Source organism: Topomyia yanbarensis, chromosome 2 (assembly GCF_030247195.1).
Source record: "Topomyia yanbarensis strain Yona2022 chromosome 2, ASM3024719v1, whole genome shotgun sequence".
NCBI lineage: Eukaryota > Metazoa > Arthropoda > Insecta > Diptera > Culicidae > Topomyia > Topomyia yanbarensis.
In genome coordinates, this window is record NC_080671.1 from 398,227,831 (window position 1) to 398,248,662 (window position 20,832).

At 38.9% G+C, this 20,832-nt stretch overlaps 1 protein-coding gene across 4 annotated transcripts in view; it reads right to left on the bottom strand.

Moving 5' to 3' along the window:
* LOC131684871 (phosphatidylinositol 4-kinase type 2-alpha) overlaps nt 1-20,832 on the bottom strand; it is a 46,861-nt gene that overhangs the window by 22,660 nt on the left and 3,369 nt on the right. The window contains exons 1-2 of one of the 4 annotated variants that reach the window (XM_058968109.1): nt 3,041-3,455; nt 2,600-2,968 (exon numbers count right to left, since the gene is read on the bottom strand). The exons of 1 other annotated variant lie outside the window; for it this stretch is intronic. In XM_058968109.1, coding sequence (XP_058824092.1) covers nt 2,600-2,968; nt 3,041-3,050 — 379 coding nt within the window. In that variant the 5' untranslated portion in view covers nt 3,051-3,455. Of the gene's footprint in view, nt 1-2,599; nt 3,456-20,832 lie in introns of those variants that run through there. 2 more of the 4 variants (XM_058968110.1, XM_058968108.1) reach the window with 2 other exon arrangements.

Sequence of the window (20,832 nt, forward strand, 5' to 3'; positions counted from 1 at the left end):
TGTAAACTAATAATATGCTAGTCAATCAGGATTTCGAAAATACAGAAAAAACCATGGATAATCTATCATCACTTGAGTCGATTATCCAAAATACTTTCTCCAATAAAGAATGTGTTGTTGCCATTTTTTCGACCTAGAAAAAGCCTATGACATGACATGGCGGACGAACATTATTAAAATCTTATCCAGTGATGGGATACAATATGGCAATATGCTACATTTTATAAACATTTTCCTACGTCAACGTTTAAGGTAGTAGTAGGTAATACATTTCCATTTCTGTCCGAAGACAAGTGGCTCGGTCGACCCCATATTGACATTGGATGGGCATAAGATCGAAGTTGTAATCACTCGTAAGTTACTTGGACTTATTTTCGACAAAAAATTAAATTGGAACCAACATATAAAAACGTTGAAAAACAAAGCGTTGGGTACCATGCATTTAATCAGAACACTGGCGAATACCCACTGGGGTTCCGATAGTCGAACATTACTAATACTGTATAAAGTACTCGTGTTATCAAAAATATACTATGGGTCGTTTATTTACTGCACCGCACAAAAAATAACTCTTCAAAAATTAGATTCGGTCCACAATCATGGGATACGACTAGCAACATGAGCGCTGAGAACTAGTCCAGTAAATAGCCTAATGGTTGAATCAGGAATGATGCCACTAAAATACCGACGAGATATCCAAATGATGAGCTACGCTCCTAAAGCAGCTGGCTATACCACTACATCCATTATTTGACACCACGGCATCTGAAGTGGACGTGACCAGATATCGAAACCAATCACAACTTCCAAAATCGTTCGTTTATAGGAACATCGAATGTTTCGAGAAATATCAAATGGAGTATGAGATCGCCATGAAATGTTCTTATCATTTCAGACCACCATGGATTGATCAGCCTCTGAAAATTGACTGTTCCTTAGCAAAGCTACCCAAAAATTCCACAACAAGCATAATATACCAGAAAGGCTTCCTAGAAAGATTAGACCGATACAACACGTACTACATAATTTACACAGATAGATCGAAATCGGAAAACCATGTTGGATGAGCAGCACACGACCAAGGATACATATCGCAGAAGCATCTACCGTCCAAAACGTCTTCGTACGTAATGAGTACGGCAGACAAATCTTGATCATAAGCGTACCCGTTGGAGAACCCATTTTCTGATAACTTGTTAATCCAGCAAATTCAAGATAATACAAAAACTGCAAATGGAAAGGAATTTATATTTCTATGGGTCCCTAGCCATCGAGGAATACCAGGCAATGACGTAGCGGATGAACTAGCAAAAAGCGCAATCCATGAGCAAATGTATACTACGCAAACGACGACGTACGACCAAATCTCAATGATTAAAAAGGTGGTTTCAAATAATTGGCAAGCAGAATGGTGGAACTCAACTGATAATAAATTAAGGGAACTGAAAGACACAATAAAAGAATGGAAGTCTTCACATCGCCGTTCGAGAAGGGAATCGGTGGTTCTAACACGACTGAGAATCGGACACACAATTTTAACCCATGAATACATTTTCAAACGTGAAAACCCCCGAATATGTGAAGGATGCAATGAGCAGTTAACTGTAAAACATGTGGTAACTAATTGTCAAGAATATCAACATTTACGAAACAAATACAAAATTACTTTTCAAAGTTTAGGAGACAGACAGGTATCGGAAGTAAACAGTTTAATTAAATTTCTGAAAGAAGGAAATATTTTCACAAGGATATAAACTAAGTAGGTTAAATATTGATTGTTATTTGAAGTACATAGATGATAAGTAACAGGTGCTGATAGCCTTTATATGTGCTGATCACCCTTATATTGTAAATAAAATAAATATGTGCTAGAAATTATGATGAATTTATATTATTTATGGGTGGAAAAAAAAACAAAGTAGAGCCGAAACCTTTGAGAAATCGGTTCGAAATTCTGAATTATTTCTGTATGGATTACAACCCCATATAGAACAATCGGTTCCGAAATCGATTGAGTTGAAATTGGTAATAGAAGAAAAATTCATTCTATTCGTAATTGAACCTGACATAAAATTGTCAAAGCTCTAAAAATCGGACACGACTTGAATCCGCATTTTTTTAGTTTGGAGAACCCAATCCCGCCAATTTAAGATGCAAAAAAAATCCGAACATCGTGAATTTAACAACAAAATTGAACCCGACCGGAAACAGATCGGGTTCGTTTCGGGTCCGATTTCCAGATTTAAAAAATCCGCACCCAACCATTTCTAATAACCACGTGCTTTTATACGCTGCACTCTTCACTGCGTTATACTGGCGTTGTTCACGAGGCAGTGAAATAAAACTGTTGTGCGGAGAGCAGGAGTATAGGCAAACCATTGTCAACGGGATGATGAAATGTAGGAAAACATGAGACCTTTAGGCGTGCGATGAATTACTACTATACACACCGGACTCAGTTTCGGTAGTTTATCAGATCTGTTGTTCTTTCATTCTGAGTTGTTGACAAGTGAAATGGGAGCGAAAGCAAAGATCCGAGACATTATATAAATACTAGGACTTGCTCGAAACAATTATACTTTATGCCTTAGGTACATACCTAGAATTTCATTCTGCGGAAAACAGTCCTCATCGGATACCAAGGACTCTATGTTTGGATTGTCTTGTCCCCTGCAGCAATTTCCTATACGCATATCTTCCATCGGGTCATCCCCGATGGTGGCAAGGGGGTTCATCTGTATGGTATCATTGGAGTATACGTTGACAGTTTTCACTTGACTAGTCTGCCGTTTCGATTTGCCATCGTTGCATCCATCGCTTCCCACTATTGCGGGCGTTTGGTATGGCTTTACCCGATGATGAATTGGCGAGGGTGTAAACGAGATGCGAAGTAAGGATCCGTCGCTTTCGCCAGGCACCCACCCGTTGTTGACTGCAGCGGGGGTCGTTCGTTGCACATTGCTATCGTCTAGGATGAAAATGTTTAAATCTTCTTTTAGCTTTTCCATTCGTTTTGGGCGTACGTGGCACTAGCAATTACCGTCAGCCATGGATAATTACGTAGGAAATGGGTTAGTAAAGCCCAGAATTTGGAACGATGAACAGCAGTTATTTAAACAGAACACATTCGACGGAGCGTGACGGTCAGCTTGATCCTTGAACTTGATCGTCGATATAGACTGCAGCGTATGACTCAAACACCAATATGACTAATTTTTGCTCAGACTCAACCACACATATTTTTCTTTTTTGGTATACACATACAGCACACCGGTGGAGCGAAACAAAACCGACTAGGTGACTAGGTATCACATATGAGGAAAACAGCAGCGCAGTATCATATTGTTCATCAATATTTGCCAACACAGCCTGCAACTGCTTCTGACGGACCTGCAGGCCTACACGAACGGCTTACGATGGGAACTAACTAAAGCTATCGCACGAAAGTGAAAATTCTTACTGAACCGAGCGAGGTCGGCACGAACGTCGAAGAGCTCCGAAAAAGCTTTTGTTGTGCTGGCGAGCGGGCGAAAATTTTGACTTGCTCGGGTACACTTAGATTTTCACGAGTGATAGCAGTGTTTGTGGGTGGTAGTTGCGATGTACACGCTTAAATATGGGGTGAATGGAAAATGTACCACCGGCTGTTTCAGGCGACGATTGATGTACAGTTAAAACTAGTTATAGGCAATTAGTGTTTGTGTTGGGGAGTATGTAATGTTTGGCTAGATCGGGGTTGTACCATTTTTCAGAGCTCATTGTTTATATGCTATACAAAGGAAAAATAGCCCAATTTAAGAAAAAAGTTCAATCTGCAAATTTGGATTCAGCTCTCACCTCATCTTTCCATTTTTTTTTTTTGATAAATGGTTGCACTAGTTAGTCACTTTAGATAACTTTCGATCATCAACGAATAAAAATAAACACGCAACACGAAGTTCATCGATCCCATATAATCACTTGTTTCTTCTAAAGCAATACAACGCCAACTACCAGGCAAGGTAAACAAAAATCAATATAAAGATTTTGCCGCTCTTATATGCTATAGAAGCTGCCAATTCATCTGTGAAGTAAAACAAAAAAATAATTAACCCAGCACTACCGACTATCGCAAATGTCAAATCCTTAAATCGATAAATAACGAACCGAAATATCCTTTCTCACGAGGAACGCGTATTATTTCTGATTTATTGTGATACCTGTACTGTGCCAATGATATGTAAACGAATCATAATTACAACTATACATATAGATATCCCAATCTGGAGTACCGACAGCTAATCAAGCAAATGCACACTTTTTATCAGAACATACGGGAACCAAATTGCTTATGTGGACTATTTTGCATATATAAAGACAAACCATGGTGGAAGGGTGTGCCACGTGGAAGGCAAGACAAGTACCTTAGTACATGCCCTACTTTGAGTGCTGCTATCGCTGTAGGTGGTAGGAGAACGTGAGAATGTCTATACCGTATGACATGGTGTACCGTCTAGAGGAAGGATAAGTGAACATTATGGAAACACGATGGAAGACCTAATGAGATGGTGCTATTTATGGAAATAGCAATTGTGTTTGAAATCACACATAATTTATGTCGCCGCGTCATATTACTGTTATTAATGAAATTTTTAAAAAGGTGCTAAACAATGATTATGATTATTGCACCTGGCGTAAATTTAATGACGTCTAGTCCAATAGCACAACGAATAAGTAGAACTCGAATATCTGCACAAGGAGCTTTCTCGTAAATATAAGTCAATATGATATTTTAAGATTATAAAGTGGAACGAAAAGAATTGATCAATTAAGCCTCAAACGGATTTCGAAAATCCGAACTCCACATAATTAAGGCTTTTTACCTTTCATATACAATAAATACAACAGCGTTCCGTTTCGGCACGTTCCGTTTTTGGCAACATTGTTGTTGTACATAGTAATTCATTTTAAAATGGTGCAATACATATTTTGTTGTAATAAGGGATCATTAATAAATGACGTGACATTTTTAGGGGGAGGTGGTACGACAAATCATGACATGTTGTGACATATGGGGGAGGGGGAGTAAGCTAGAACGTTATGAACTATAGTCCCAAAGCCGTATTTAGGGGACTTACACAATATGACGTAGCTTTTATTTGGGGGATTTTCGACCCCTCCCTCCGCCTTCGTATCATTTTGTCATAAAATTCAAACCACCCCCTTGAAAATAACGTAGTATTTCCCAAATTCCACCCCTCCTTCACTACCGGAACGCAGCCGGGGAATGAAAAAATTAAATGTTTTAAAATTCTTTAAAATACATGTCCTTAGTTAATAAAAAACGGCTTTTATCAACATTTTCATGAGTTTTATTGTTTTGCGTTCCGCTCTTCAGCACATGACAGCCGTTGCGACCGTCATGCAGACGTTAAGTCCAACAAAGCAAACATTACTTATGATCGCATGAAACGACTGCAAACAATTGTCGTCCCGTTAGAGCAGAGGTTCTGATTCTGAGAGCTCTTAATGGTATCGAAACACCACCCGGGCCCCGTGGTGGTGGAGGAACGCTACGTGGGAAGCTGAGCTGCAAGCAACCGGGCGGGTCATAGGTGGTGGATAATGCTTAATCGCGATAGCAACTAGTTGTGATTCGCGACCCGAACCAGCAGCGGGGGCTGACTGCGGGTGTGGTAGGACGAGGTAGTGGACCCTATACGTCCTAGGCCTAAATACCACATGCCCTAAAGCAGCCCTGACAAGGCGAGCCAGTGCCGCCTTTAAATAAGCGCTTAGCCCAAATCCCTCTCCTCCCGTTATCCTTCCTTCCTTCCTTCCTTCTGCGGCTGTTCGCCCATCTAAATATGGAAGCTGTTCTTCAATGTCAGCTTCTTTCACCGAACAGCCTAGATAAGCCGTGTAGTGTCGGTAGTGGTTGTTTCAACCGGCTAAGAATTACACTACGGACTACCTGTTTCAGTGGTAAAAATCTACCAAACAGGGAACCCCAATTCCATAGTGTCATGCGACCCGTGCTATGGGTAAAATTGTTGAGGGGGTTTAAAACATTCTCAATGGCGAACGGAGCCTGGGAAGAGTCAGGCGAACTCCCCAGTATGCTGCATTACGCAGCGGAACGTTCACTCTACACACCGATTTTTTTCACCGATGATCCACTTAATTTTGCCGAATTTTTGTTGGCTGGGGGTTTGCAGAGACTCTCGGCTGATGGTAGTTCGGTGAAGTTTTGTTGAGTCTCGATTATCAAATTTCGATGTGTACAGATGAACCTGCCCAGAGGCCGTGTGGTATCCGGCCTAGAATTGAGCCACTGGAGTCCTGCTGCCATGTCGTAGGAGGCGACTGAAAGTAGGAGACCCTAAGTCAAGGTGTAGTTCCGTGCCGAGGACTTAATGACTGGAGGGTCTAAAATATGCCAGTCGCGCACGGAGCATTTTGGGTTTTGCCTTTACTGTGTTATGCGAATCTCTGACACAGTGGACCATTATTTTCTTCGCAAATCGTGGGAATCAAATGATCATGTCCCATTTAAACCTGATATGGCTCGCTAAATGCGTTAACATCCCAACTCGCTTGGTGTCCTCTAGTTGTTGTGCAATTTGTGTTGGAGATGAAATGTACAGTTCTCTAATCAACAATGGTTAGAATAGCACAAGTCAATCTCCAACATAAACGTACAGCAACTATGAATTTATCTCGACTCATGCAGGAAGGTAAAGCTTCCATAGCATTGGTTCAAGAACCGTATTTCCATAAAGGAAACTTCTATTTTGGAAAGTTACTTAACACTGCCTTCATTGCTTACAACAAGACAGGCATGACTAACCAACGTGAAATGCCTCGTGCTTGCATTCTTGCAAATAAGGCTATTGACGCGTGTCTCATATCGGAGCTCACAACTCGCGATATCTGTGTTGTCACAGTTACATTGACTGTCGGAAACGTAGACAAAAAATATATATATATTGTTCAGCATACCTACCGCATAACGAATCATCTCCTTCTGATGATTTCAAAAGCGTTGTATCATATTGTAGCAGAAATGGGCTTCCGCTCATTATCGGCAGTGATGCGAATGCTCATCACATCATTTGGGGCAGCTCAGACATCAATCTGAGAGGCTCTGAACTGATGGAGTACATAAGTAGTACAAATCTCCATATTCTGAATGTGGGAAACCGACCAACTTTTGCGAGGTCTAGGAGGGAGGAGGTGTTAGACATAACACTTTGCTCTGATAGAATTTTGCATGAACTGGGAAATTGGCAGGTTCCAAATGAAACTGAACCGTCTCTATCCGATCATAAATATATATTTTTCGAGCATTTTGATGTCACCTTCAATGTGGTGACATATCGTAATCCTAAATCTACAAACTGGGACCTCTTTTTGGAAAACTTGGCGACTAAATTTCATGGATATTTTCCAACAATTAGTCAATTAGACGACTTAGATGACGTCGTGGATACGACAAACTCATTCATATTAGCATCCTACGAAGAAGCTTGTCCACTTCGTACTGTTAAATCGACTAGGGGAACCCCTTGGTGGAGGGCTGAGCTTGATAGAATGAAGAAAGTTATGAGAAGAGCTTGGAACCGGCGTCAGCGTGATGACTCCAGGGCTTTCAGGTCAGCTCGTAGTGCATATAAGAAGTGTCTTAGATCTGCAGAACGGGCTGGCTGGCAAAGCCTATGCACTAATGTCTCTAGTCTGAACGAGGCTAGCAGATTAAATAAAATTCTCTCCAAATCGAATGATTTTCAGATGAACTCCTTGAAAACCAGAGATGGTGTTTATGTGACAGACGAAAAAGATGTTCTTAATTGTCTCTTCGACACACACTTTCCAGGTTGTATCGATTCGGAGTTGATCAATGTTCACAGATCTCATTCTGGTGATTCGGACTCGTGGGCGTTAGCACGCACATTGGTTTCCACTGAATCGGTCAAGTGGGCAGTTGACAGCTTTGCTCCATACAAATCACCCGGAAAAGATGGAATACTTTCCGTGCTACTGCAAAAGGGATTTGATATTCTTAAACATGTCTTGAAAAAGATTTTGCTTTCCAGTCTTGCTACCGGGTATATCCCGAAAGCATGGCGAGAAATAACTGTTAGATTTATTCCCAAAGGGGGGCGTTCAAGCTATGAAGAAGCCAAGAGTTTTAGGCCTATCAGCTTAAGTTCTTTTCTTCTGAAAGCTTTGGAACGGATAATCGATCATCACATCAGGAACGTTAGTTTAGTTGAATATCCACTGCACAAAATGCAACATGCATATCAGTGTGGGAAATCCACGATCACTCTGCTTCACGATGTTGTTTACAACATTGAGAAAGCCTTCTCGCTCAAGCAATCTAGCTTGGGTGTATTCCTAGATATTGAGGGTGCTTTTGACAATGTGTCCTTCCAGTCTATTCTGGAAGCGACGCGCGGTCATGGGATACCTGCATGTATCTCAGGTTGGATAAACGCAATGCTTAGTAACCGCATACTTTGCTCGTCACTGCGACAGGCTGAGATACGGAAGTTGAGTATATGCGGTTGTCCTCAGGGCGGCGTTCTGTCACCTTTGTTATGGAACTTAGTAGCTGACGGCTTGTTGAAGAAACTCAATGAGCTTGGATTTCCAACCTACGGGTTTGCTGACGATTACCAAATACTAATTACTGGATTTTGCATCGGAACAATCTTTGACTTGATGCAACAGGCATTAAGAGCTGTCGAACAGTGGTGTCGACAAGTTAAACTATCAGTTAACCCAAGCAAAACTTCAATGGTTCTTTTCACGAAGAAGCGAATGACAACCGGGGTTCGTCCCTTGCAGTTCTTTGATTCTGAGCTGCTGTGTGCAGATCAAGTCAAATACGTTGGAGTCATATTGGATTCCAAACTGAATTGGTCTGCTCACATTGAGTTCAGAGTCAAGAAAGCGTGCATGGCCTTCGGGCAGTGCAGACGAACTTTTGGAAAGACCTGGGGTCTCAAACCTAAATACATCTATTGGATTTACACGACAATTGTACGTCCAATACTGTCATACGGATGCCTTCTGTGGTGGCAGAGGGGAGAGGTGGTGACGGTCCAGTCAAAGCTAAACCATCTGCAAAGAATGGCGCTCATGGCGTTGACTGGTGCTTTCACCACGACTCCGACTGCTGCTCTTGAGGCACTTTTAAATATCAAACCATTACAGATACACTTAAAACAAGAAGCACTATCATGTGCATACAGACTGCAGGTTACTGGGCTTTGGAACAGTAATCATGTTGATCTTGCTACCAGTCATACACGATTGTGGTCACAAATGGTTACATGGGGTGAAGATATTCTTGCTCCCAGCGATATTACACTCACTTGTAGTTTTCCTTACAGGACATTCCATGTTAAGATTCCCTCTCGAGAGGAGTGGTTGTCTGGCTTTATGGAAAGACAATAACAAACGCAAGTAGTCTGTTACACTGACGGTTCTCTGATGGAGGGACGTGCTGGTGCTGGTGTCTACTGTCGTGAAATGAGATTGGAACAATCTCACTCACTAGGTAGATACTGTACTGTATTCCAAGCAGAAATCTTTGCGATTATGTGCGGGGTGCAATCGGCCCTTCAACTGAGTTTGTCCGGCAGAGTTATAAACTTCTGCTCCGATAGTCAGGCTGCAATCAAGGCCCTTAGCTCAGACAAATCCCGGTCCAAGCTAGTGATCGCGTGCCGAACCCAAATCGAAGAACTAAGCATTGTCAACACTATCTACCTTGTCTGGGTGCCCGGACATTGCGGTATTACTGGAAATGAATGGGCTGACGAATTGGCCAGGGCAGGTTCAGCGATTGACTTCGTTGGTCCTGAGCCCGCGCTGCCAATTTCGACAAATTGGATAAGGGAAAAAATACGGTCCTGGGCTTCGTCCGAGCAGCGCAATTATTGGAGAAATCTACAAACGTGTCGCCAAACAAAGGCGTTTCTAGAACAACCATGCCCAGTGGTTTCGAAAAATCTCTTACATTTTTCGAAGCTCCACTGCGGCATGCTGACCAGGGCTTTAACCGGCCACTGCAAACTCAATTATCACATGGCAACTATTCAGCGCGCTGAGTCTTTTTCATGTGATCTTTGTGAATCCGACTACGGAACTTCATATCATCTGATATGCAACTGCCAAGCGCTAGCGCAATTGCGATTACGAGTCTTCAGCCGTCCTTATATAGACGAAACCATGTTTGGTCGACTGAAACTCAGAGACATACTAACGTTTCTTATCCAATGTGGTAAAGAGCTTTAGGCTTATTCGCAGGCAAGTTGAACTACTTGTGAGTTTAACTTACCTGTTGTTTATTTTTTGTTTTGTGCTGTTATTTTTCCCACCCTTCCAAGTCTACTTCCCCACACCTCCTTGTCCTTTCCTTCCGCTCAGGAAATGATGAAAACACACGGCAAGGCACAAATCCCCGACTATGTACGGGGAACGTGCCATTTGAGCCAATATATTCTGATTCCTGATTCCACTACCGGAACGCAGCCGGGGAATGAAAAAATTAAATGCTTTAAAATTCTTTAAAATACATGTCCTTAGTTAATAAAAAACGGCTTTTATCAACATTTTCATGAGTTTTATTGTTTTGCGTTCCGCTCTTCAGCACATGACAGCCGTTGCGACCGCCATGCAGACGTTAAGTCCAACAAAGCAAACATTACTTATGATCGCATGAAACGACTGCAAACAATTGTCGTCCCGTTAGAGCAGAGGTTCTGATTCTGAGAGCTCTTAATGGTATCGAAACTTTGATTTAGCTTAGCACGCCAATGCAAGTGCAGCAACCAAATTACTAAATTTTGTTTGATTGATATAATTTAATTCAGCTACCAAACCAAGTCTATCAGTTAGCAAGATTAGCTAATGTAGCAAGTTGAATATTTTTTTTCGAGAGTTGTCCTACTGGAGCTCTAGAGCTAGGTGCTCGGAAGGGCTCCCCGTCAGAATCACACACTACAATTGCAGACGAGACAGGCAGTGGCGCCCATTAAAACACTGCTTTAGGCCAATTGCAGCGGGCCATGATTCTGAATGTGATATTCATTGTACGGTTCAGGTATGTGCGGGCGATCGCGTGTGTCATCGAGAAGGACTCGAACATTTGTACGTTAACGTGTTCGATCGCGTGTGCGTTTGTATGTCGCGTGTGCTAACGTGTATGTAACATCGCGTTAATAAATTCTAGTTTATAACCGTGTACCTTTCGCATATTCACGTGTGTTCTTGGATGATCACGCGCGGACCGTGAATCTAATACATTATTTTGGGTGTACGGCTCAGATGCTAAAAAAAATGAGATGTTTCATAGCACTAGAGTTCCCGGTCATATCGCCGTGAGTTCCCGGTCACGTCGTGTTGTCTTGTGGATATGACCCGATTAGAAAAAAATAACAAAATTATTACAGACTACTTTGTTATGATAACAAGTTGTGTTATAACTGGTCTCGTTAGCTGGTAAAATAGCAGAAAACGTAACAGAAATTCTTCTAGTATATATCAAAAATCTGACAACCTGTGATAGGCTTCTATCAGAATTATAACAAATTTTGTTAGGTTCTCACACGGCCAATATAGCTTGTATTACCTATTATATAGTATCAACAAATTTAGCGTGCAGGTCTAAAAATAGAATAGAATAGAAAAATATAGCATACATTAAGGCGCTTTTCGTTTGGAAGCAAAAAGTTTCATGCAGCAAATGCTTTTATATAGTTTGGTCAAATTGTACATACATGCTAGCTGATCGATATTATGAATATATGACACGCTGATTGTTATTTATGGATAAAGGCGATTTGAACCTGGGTATTCTGAGTTTTATGGGGACGTTTCCTGCTTGAACTAACCACGTTGTTTTCGACTGATGTTTAATGTTAGCATAATATTACACGCATCCGTCAAGGGCAAAACGATTCTAGATGCAGAAGATGTTTCCAGAACGCACACATTTAATTTTGCCAAAGCCTAAGGACTGTCTGTTCTCCTTTTGTCATGCGCTTTGTTTTCATACAGTTTTACTCACTATTACAGCTGCCTATATTACGATAGACTGAATAGCTTTATAATATTCTTTCTGATTAGGAAAGTGGGGCTATTTTTAGATTCTGAAAAGTGCGCTGCGGCGCTTCTCTTGTACGTTAACATACTTACCTTACCGTTCAGACTAGAGCCTTGTTGTCTCTTGCTGTATGCAGAAGCCGTCTCCACTCCACTCGGTCCATTGCTGCTTGTCGCCAGCCTCGCAGTCTTCGAAGGGTCCATATGTCGTCCTCTATTTGGTCGATCCACCGTGCTCGCTGTGCGCCCCGTCTTCTTGTTCCTGTAGGGTCGCCTTCACGAACCATCTTCACCGGGTCGTCGTACGACATTCTTACGACGTGTCCAGCCCACCGTCCTATTTTTGCGGTATGCGCGATGGATGGTTCTTCCAGCAGCTGATGCAACTCATGATTCATTCGCCTGCGCCACGTTCCCTCTTTCATCTGCACGCCACCATAGATGGTACGCAATACCTTTCGTTCGAAAACTCCAAGGGCGCGTTGGTCCTCCACGAGCATAGTCCAGGTCTCGTGGCCGTAGAGGATCATCGGTCTAATTAGCGTCTTGTAGATAATCAACTTCGCGCGGAGGCGAATTTTTTTTTTCGACCGGAGCGTTCTTCGGAGTCCAAAGTAGGCACGATTTCCCGCCAAGATCCGTCTCTGAATTTCTCTGCTGGTATCATTGTCGGCGGTTACCAGTGAGCCCAAATACACGAATTCGTCGACCATCTCGATTTCGTCACCGTCAATCCGAACTCGGGATGGGAGGTTCACAGAACCTCTTCCTCTCATGTATTTTGTCTTCGAAACGTTGATGGCAAGTCCAATCCTGCTGGCTCCAGCTTTCAATCTGATGTACGTTTCCGAAAGCGCCTCAAAGTTCCGTGCCATTATGTCAATGTTGTCGGCGAAGCCAAGAAGCTGGACGGACTTCCTGAAGATCGTGTCTATCCCCGCTCTTTTTATTACACCCTGTAACGCAACGTTGAACAGCAGGCACGATACATTATCACCTTGCCGTAACCCTCTTTGAGATTCAAAACGACTCGAGAGTGTTCCTGATACTCGAACAACGCACATCACCCGATATATCGTCGTTTTGACTAATCGTGTTAGCTTGTCCGAAAAACCGTACTCGTGCATTATCTGCCATAGCTGATCTCGATCGATTGCGTCATATGTCGATTCGAAATCGTACGTTAACATGTTTTACACGATTTCTAGAAATACTATCGATCCGATATTGTAACATTGAGCGGATATATCACGTACATTGTTTTACGTAGAATACGACAAATGTTACTTACGATTCCGAATAGACGCAAAAAAACGAATAGTTTTGAGGTTTGCATTTTGGGATTTCAAGTAAAGTCGTTTTAGGGTTCTGTTATTGGCAATTTTTATATGGGGAAGACTAAGCAAACCAGTAGAATTATGTATCTGGTATCTCACATCTAACAAACACCCAGAAATAGAAATCTTTCACAGTAGTTTAATCTATCAACTGCGAATATTATAACAGATAATCAAGAAATTCGGAAAATTGTTGAAGATTCTTCGATGTGACGAATCCTAGAATATTTAATGTTTTTCTAAAACACATTTTTTCTAAATTTAACCGTTTATAAGACAGTGGCAACTATATTACCCCCTTTTCGTTTCGTTCAAAACGCAGGAATATGAAATGAGAAGAGTTCCAATCGTATGAAATCTACTTGTTAGGAGTCTGGCAACTCTTCTTATTACTTTTTATTGAGATACAACAAAAAGTGTCAGATTGGTAGAGTTTCTTGGAAAATAAATAAATAAATGAATGCGACGATTTTCTTTTGATCAATACAATTAGCTCGATTTTGAACAAAATACTCTAGACCCTAAGATGGCGATGCAAATTTGTAAAAACAACTTGTTAGCGACAGCAACAGGGACTATGTCCGGTTTGTACGGCTCACCTGGAGGGTACGAAAGGCCAATGCTGGCGACAGCAACAGAGACAGCTCTGCTTAGTACGGGGCACTTGGCAAATGAGAAAAAAAGACTGGTTCGGCGCATAAACTATATTTGCTTCTATTTCGACCACGTGTACAATGTTTAATGAAAATTTTCTTACATTTTTCGGAAAACTCCTCCTGCGATCAAGTCTGCTATAAAGCAAAATCTTAGCTATAATCATAATTTTTTTTTGAATTCTCATGGCATACTAATTTCTAACACAACTATTTTTAATCCGAAAATTTGGTTTATGAGTGGTAAAAATTTCAAAGAAAAAATGAAATGAATAAATAAGCGTCTGTAATCTGTGGTCTCATTTTTCAACTTATCCTCAGAATTCAGAGGTTATTTACTATTAATCAAGTAAAACCCAGTAACCCACCTTAAGTTATTTTTAAATTTCTGATCCAGTTCGATATGTCTTTATATTTGCACCAATCTCGTTGGAAAAACATCAAACATTACAAAGACCGACGTTTTCTAATGGACGGTAGCAGTATATTTTCAAAACAGTTTTTATTGCAAAATAAATGTAAATATATTCTAAACTAAGTGAGAGAATCGTGTTTCTATTAATATAACATTCATTATTAGCCCCAAACTCTGGGCCTTATAAAGGGTTAATTTAATTTTAAGGAGGAAATTAATTAATATTGCGTTGCATTACAGTTTTAGTTGTTTCAAGCATTATTTAAAACACATATCTAAATTGTAACAGCGAACAATAATGACAGCTTGTACATGTGTATATTCTGAGATTTCCATTTGCCTCTGATTTTTTTCCCACTTGAAAGGTTTCAGATGTTTAGGCCATTTTGAAATATTGATAGCTTTATGCAGAATACTCCCAAATATTAATCTTTCAACAATTCGAACAGGTCGCCATAATACGTTTTTAAATTTTTGTACAAAATGAATCAAGTATCTTGATTATCACGAGAATTTGTCAGCTCGACAATTTTTTGAGAGGAACGAAGCACCATCACACACAGCGAAAACATCAGAACATATGTGCATTCAAAGCACTTGCGAGGGATTAAATAAAAAACTGCAATACTTTGGTAATTCATGAAAAACAATTTTTGATTGTTTAAGAAAAATCCGCATAAGTTGGAGAAATCGAACTGAAAATCCTCGAATATCCTCAAAATACATTACGAGAATCCTTGAAATCAATATATATATATATATATATATATATATATATATATATATATATATATATATATATATATATATATATATATATATATATATATATATATATATATATATATATATATATATATATATATATATATATATATATATATATATATATATATATATATATATATATATATATATATATATATATATATATATATATATATATATATATATATATATATATATATATATATATATATATATATATATATATATATATATATATATATATATATATATATATATATATATATATATCAGACAGTTTGTTATGCTCTGATAATTCGTTTTTGCAATATGCAAATTTATTATACAGGGTGTTTGGTTCATGGTTAAGAATCTCTCGGGGGGTGATAGACTGCCATATTTGGAGAAAAAAATTGTTCTACACATACCATCAAATCTCAACCGTTACAGAGTTATTGAACTTTTTGTGTAAAAAACTTATTTGTCTTAAAATACCTCTAACTTTAAAAGTATACTTTGTATTTTAAATGTTTAAGTTCCATTCGAAAGATGAGAAAATTTCGCATTGAGTGATGCCCTCACATGTTTCAGCTAATGAGTTTAAGTAGCATTTACAAAGTAATTTATTGAAAATTAAACAATTTTAAACGATTTTTCGTTCATTTCTTGAAAATCCTAATAGTTAACCTCATCATTTTAATAATGCAGATTGTTAGCCTTGATGAGCTGCTTAATTCGTTCTTTGACATGATACACTTACCTTTTCTTATTTTCATGATTTTGGGTTATTCAACTTGGATATTTTTATCTCATTTTCACTAATACCAGCTCTAATTGAAAAATTATGGCACTTATTGTACTTTTTTTCTTTTTATTCGAAAGCCAGGAAAATTTTACAGTGAAAAATGTATTAATACCTTTCAGTTAAGTTAATTTAGTATTGTTTTAAAAGTAAATTAGTTTAAAGTTAGTGCTATTATTAGCATTTTCGTTAATTTTCTTAAAATAGTAAATAATAAACATCACCATTATTATCATGGAAATAATGCATCTCAGCAAGTTCTACAGTTCTTTCTTTGACTCCATTCAATTATCCCTTTTGGTTTCGACGCAAAATCGTTTTTATCACATCATTTCATATGCAAAAATATCGATTTCGAACCCACTACATTTGTGGCGTGCTCTTGCTGCGTTAACTATTAAATAGCAGCAAAATAAAAAGAGATATAGACAAAATGTCAAATAAAAAGTTATAGAGAACATTAAGGGGCATCAAATGAACAATAGTAACGATAAATTTTGTTGATAAATAATTAGAATAATTAAAAAACTCTCCAAAAAACACAAATTTTGAGTTATTTCTTTAGTAAAAAATAATTTAGTACACTTAACTAAAAGATATTTGTACATACACTGATAGGACATTTTCTCAGCTTTCCAATGAAATCTTGTAAATAACGATATAAAGCATATTTTTTAGATTAGAGTCTTTTAAGCACTTGCAAGTCGGTTACAGGAAAAGTATAGTAATGAAATTACAAAGAAATGAGAAGAGATAGAAATATGACGTCCAAGAACAAATTATGAATCGTCCTAAAACCCAACTTTTGGATAATGGATATTGCTATAATCATACTTCATTATTTCGAGAAAATTAGCAAAAACCTCCTCAAGAACACTAACTTTTAACTACTTTACAGCTAAAACGTAATTAGAACTAATTACTTAAAATATATGAGAACACTATTCAATAGGAAATTTTCTCACCTTTCAAATTGAACTGAAATATTTAAAATACAAAGTATACTTTTAAAGTTAGAGGTATTTTAAGACAAATAAGTTTTTTACACAAAAAGTTCAATAACTCTGTAATGGTTGAGATTTGATGGTATGTGTAGAACAATTTTTTTCTTCAAATATAGCAGTCTATCACCCCCCGAGAGATTCTTAACCATGAACCAAACACCCTGTATATTCATTTGACTAAACCATAAAAAATAGTGTAAAAATGCTTTTTTATTTCAATTCGCGTTTCTTTATTTCAGCTGGAGTGCTTGATGCTTCGTGCATCTCCTTCGACATATTTTTTATAGGAAAACAATCTTTATAAAAGCTTTTTGATAACTTTACGATTCTAAAACTTTTTAAGAATAACGGTTTCAACATTGAAATCATACGACCCATATTCGAAGTTGTGTGTCGGACTAGGTGTCATCTCTTAATCAAACTGCAACCAAGTAGAGGGGTGCGCCGCGCCACGAGGGATTGCCCTTCCTATGATGATTCTCAGGGATAGACCGTTCCAACATCAAATTATGGTCTTGTCAAGTTTTGGTCTTGTCAAACTGCAAATGACGTGAAAACCCAAGATGATACCAGATAAGGTATAGGCATACGTAAAGCGAGAGTTTTATTTTTACAATTGGCAACATCTACATTGCGTAAATACTGCTTTACTTCCCATAAAAAAGAGGTTATCAAAATAGAAATTAATTAAAACAATGTTTTGAATATAGAAACTAGTGCTTTCAGCCTTTATGAGGTTCTCAAGGCATTTGCCAGCAATAATATTATTGTACACACATGCATACACCTTATGCAAATTATCTTGAATCTGTTTTGCGTTTGTCAAATCTGCCACTCTTCTTATTCTTATCCTGACAAGCTCTTCTTCCCTTTGGGGCAGACCCTCGCCGCGCCGCCGATTTCAGATAAAAATCGGCGGTGCGCCGGCGTCACGCCGATGTGCTTACTATTTTTACATGCAATCGCGGCGGCGGCCGCGGCGTGGCGCACACCTCTACAACCAAGTATGGTAAGTCAAATAAACACATTACTGATAAGTTCTTCCATCACTGGCATCAATACCTTGTCTATACTCAAAACCACGGAACTTTGCATATCCATGTGGAAAACGCAAATATTAGGAAATCAGAAAAACAAAATTCGCTTTAAAACTAACGAGGCATAAAAAGAGACTTCAGTGTTTTAGCAAATAGACAGTTATTTGTGTAATGTAACTATCATTAAAAGTTTACCGTTAGCGTTCAAAGATAATTGTGAAAGAATATATGACTTACTATTACATCATCGTTATACGCGTGGATTAGTTTCATATTAATAATCCAATGATATCTCCAGAAGATATAATCTTGATATAAGTTTGCTTGTCTTGCTGATTGGGATATCATAAAGATAACACAGTGAGAAATAAATATCAACTTGAGATATACATTTGATAACTTTCTGTTATGACGTTCTGATCGGGGAGCTTTTTTTGATTGGTCCTACTAAATATATGAACGTAAGTTATTAGGACAGAGGGTAATGGTTTCCGGACGTGATCACGCGAAAACGGACGTTTGTAGGTTCGCGTTTGAAACTTCGTAAGTGCTAAAACGTTCACCTTATTACCGGGGTGTTATCAAGTTTTCGCGATCGTAGATATGCGTTGTTAATCGCGAAGGGCTTAAGCGTTCGTATGTTAACGTATTTGTCACGTGCATGTGACTTTGCGTGTACAAAACTGGATTTTGTAGCCGTGTGGCCATTCCTATATTCGCGTGCGTTTTTGGATGCTCACGCGGACCTTTATGCTGATAGTTTTGGTGTACAATTCACATTCTGACAGGGAGTAGGTTACCCCATATCATTAGAGTCTCCGGTCATGTCGCCATGGAACGTGTTGTTCAGTGGATATGAGAGCTTTCTTTTTTTAATTGGTACAATTGAAGGCATGGAGCTAGTCTGCCGATACCAAGGATAGAAAGTTACGGAATTGACCGAATCATGATCGTGCGAGTTCAGGAGTTTTAAGGTTCACGCTTGAGACAGCGTTTGAAAATTTATAGGAGCTGAGACATTCACTTTATCACCGGGATGTTATCATGTTTACGAGATCGCGGGATCAAGTATTTGTATATTAACGTTTTTGTCACGTGTATGTGACTTCGCGTGTATAATTTCGATTTTAGAATCATGCTTAATTTTTAGTGTATGGTGCAGATGGTAGAAGAGAGTCCGTTTCTCCATATCACTAGAGTTCCCGCTATGGAACATGTTGTCTAGTGAATATGAGCGTATTTTTTATTGGTCCAACTGAAGGGATGGGTCTAGGCTACTAGGACCGGGGTTAGACTTCCAGACGTGACCGTTGCATGATCGCGCGAGTGTTGGGTTAATGCCTGAAACCGCGTTTGGAAGTTTCTATGTGCTACGTTTACTTAACTACCAGGGTGTTTTCGAATTGGCGAAATCACGGACGTAGGTATGTGTGGATTATTGCAATTGCATGGTCGTGTTTGTGTCCAAGTTTGTGTTATCGCAAAGGCCACGAGCAATTGTACTTATATGAGTATAGATAGCGTATAGTAGAGATATACTAATAAAAGAAATCATAACATGCCGAATAAAGAAAAAAAGATGCAAACAGCTTGATCAGAAGTGTATATAAATTGACCGGTACTATTTTGGTATACATCAGTAATGGAAAAGCAAACTAATAGATGTATAAATGAAACAGACTAATGAAGTAGAATAGAAAACACATGTAACATGCAATCAAATTCGTCTAAATGCAGCAAATGTTGTATATTTACCATTACGAAAATTACATTCTGTTAGACTTTCATCACGCTATGCTGGCCGGGAATTGATGATTCACGTAAATTCATTGCACCCTAATTTATCCAATCCGACCTACCCGAATGAATAAAACCCCAAATGCACAAATTGAACACCGTAAGTATTAGCCACTATTCTATCATACACGCTAGTTCTGCATCCATTCCCTAACCCAACTGTCACAAATACTCAGACGAACATATACACAGATAGACATACGACTAGCACATAACAATTGTACACTAGTACAAAAAACTACGATTATTACAAAACGACAACTAGTAGGTCTCTACTTATGTATTTATTAAATTAATTTAATTATTAAATTAAATTAATTTAATTAGTCAATGCACGATGACGACGTCGACCGATAAATGACTCCCACTGTGAGCCCCATCCACGAATACCGTCATTAAATTGTGGAACCATGTTTGCAAACACAGTACACAGCAAAAGTCAATCTACGTCGACCCGACAGTCGACCACGTCACCGCGCACAGACCAAAGCAGGTGCAGAGTATGAAGAAACATAGAAGTCGCATAAGCCCTTTCGGTCTCCTCGATGCACCACTATCGAGGCGTAATGCAATAGCCGTCTTAAAGCAATTGCCTGTCAGAGGTTCTGTAGCAATGATGCACGCAATATGCTTGATGATGTTTGCAATATCGTCAAACCCCTCAACCTTGGGGAGGGGGGAAAGGTGGGTACTGGGTCATTTTATCCCCAAAATCTTCTATTTTTTAACAATTTTTCTGCTTTTTGATGTAAATCATGCATATTTTGCAGTTTTTCTATGGTGGAAAAATCTCAGAAATCGAACGAACCTTTACGACCTTTGCCCGAATACGAGAAGGTTGGGTTATATAGCCTTTCGACATTCATATGAAATTTTATTTTTATATATTCGAGTCGAACTAGAGTGTTGGAAACACAAATAGTTTCATGAATACGAGGTTTTTT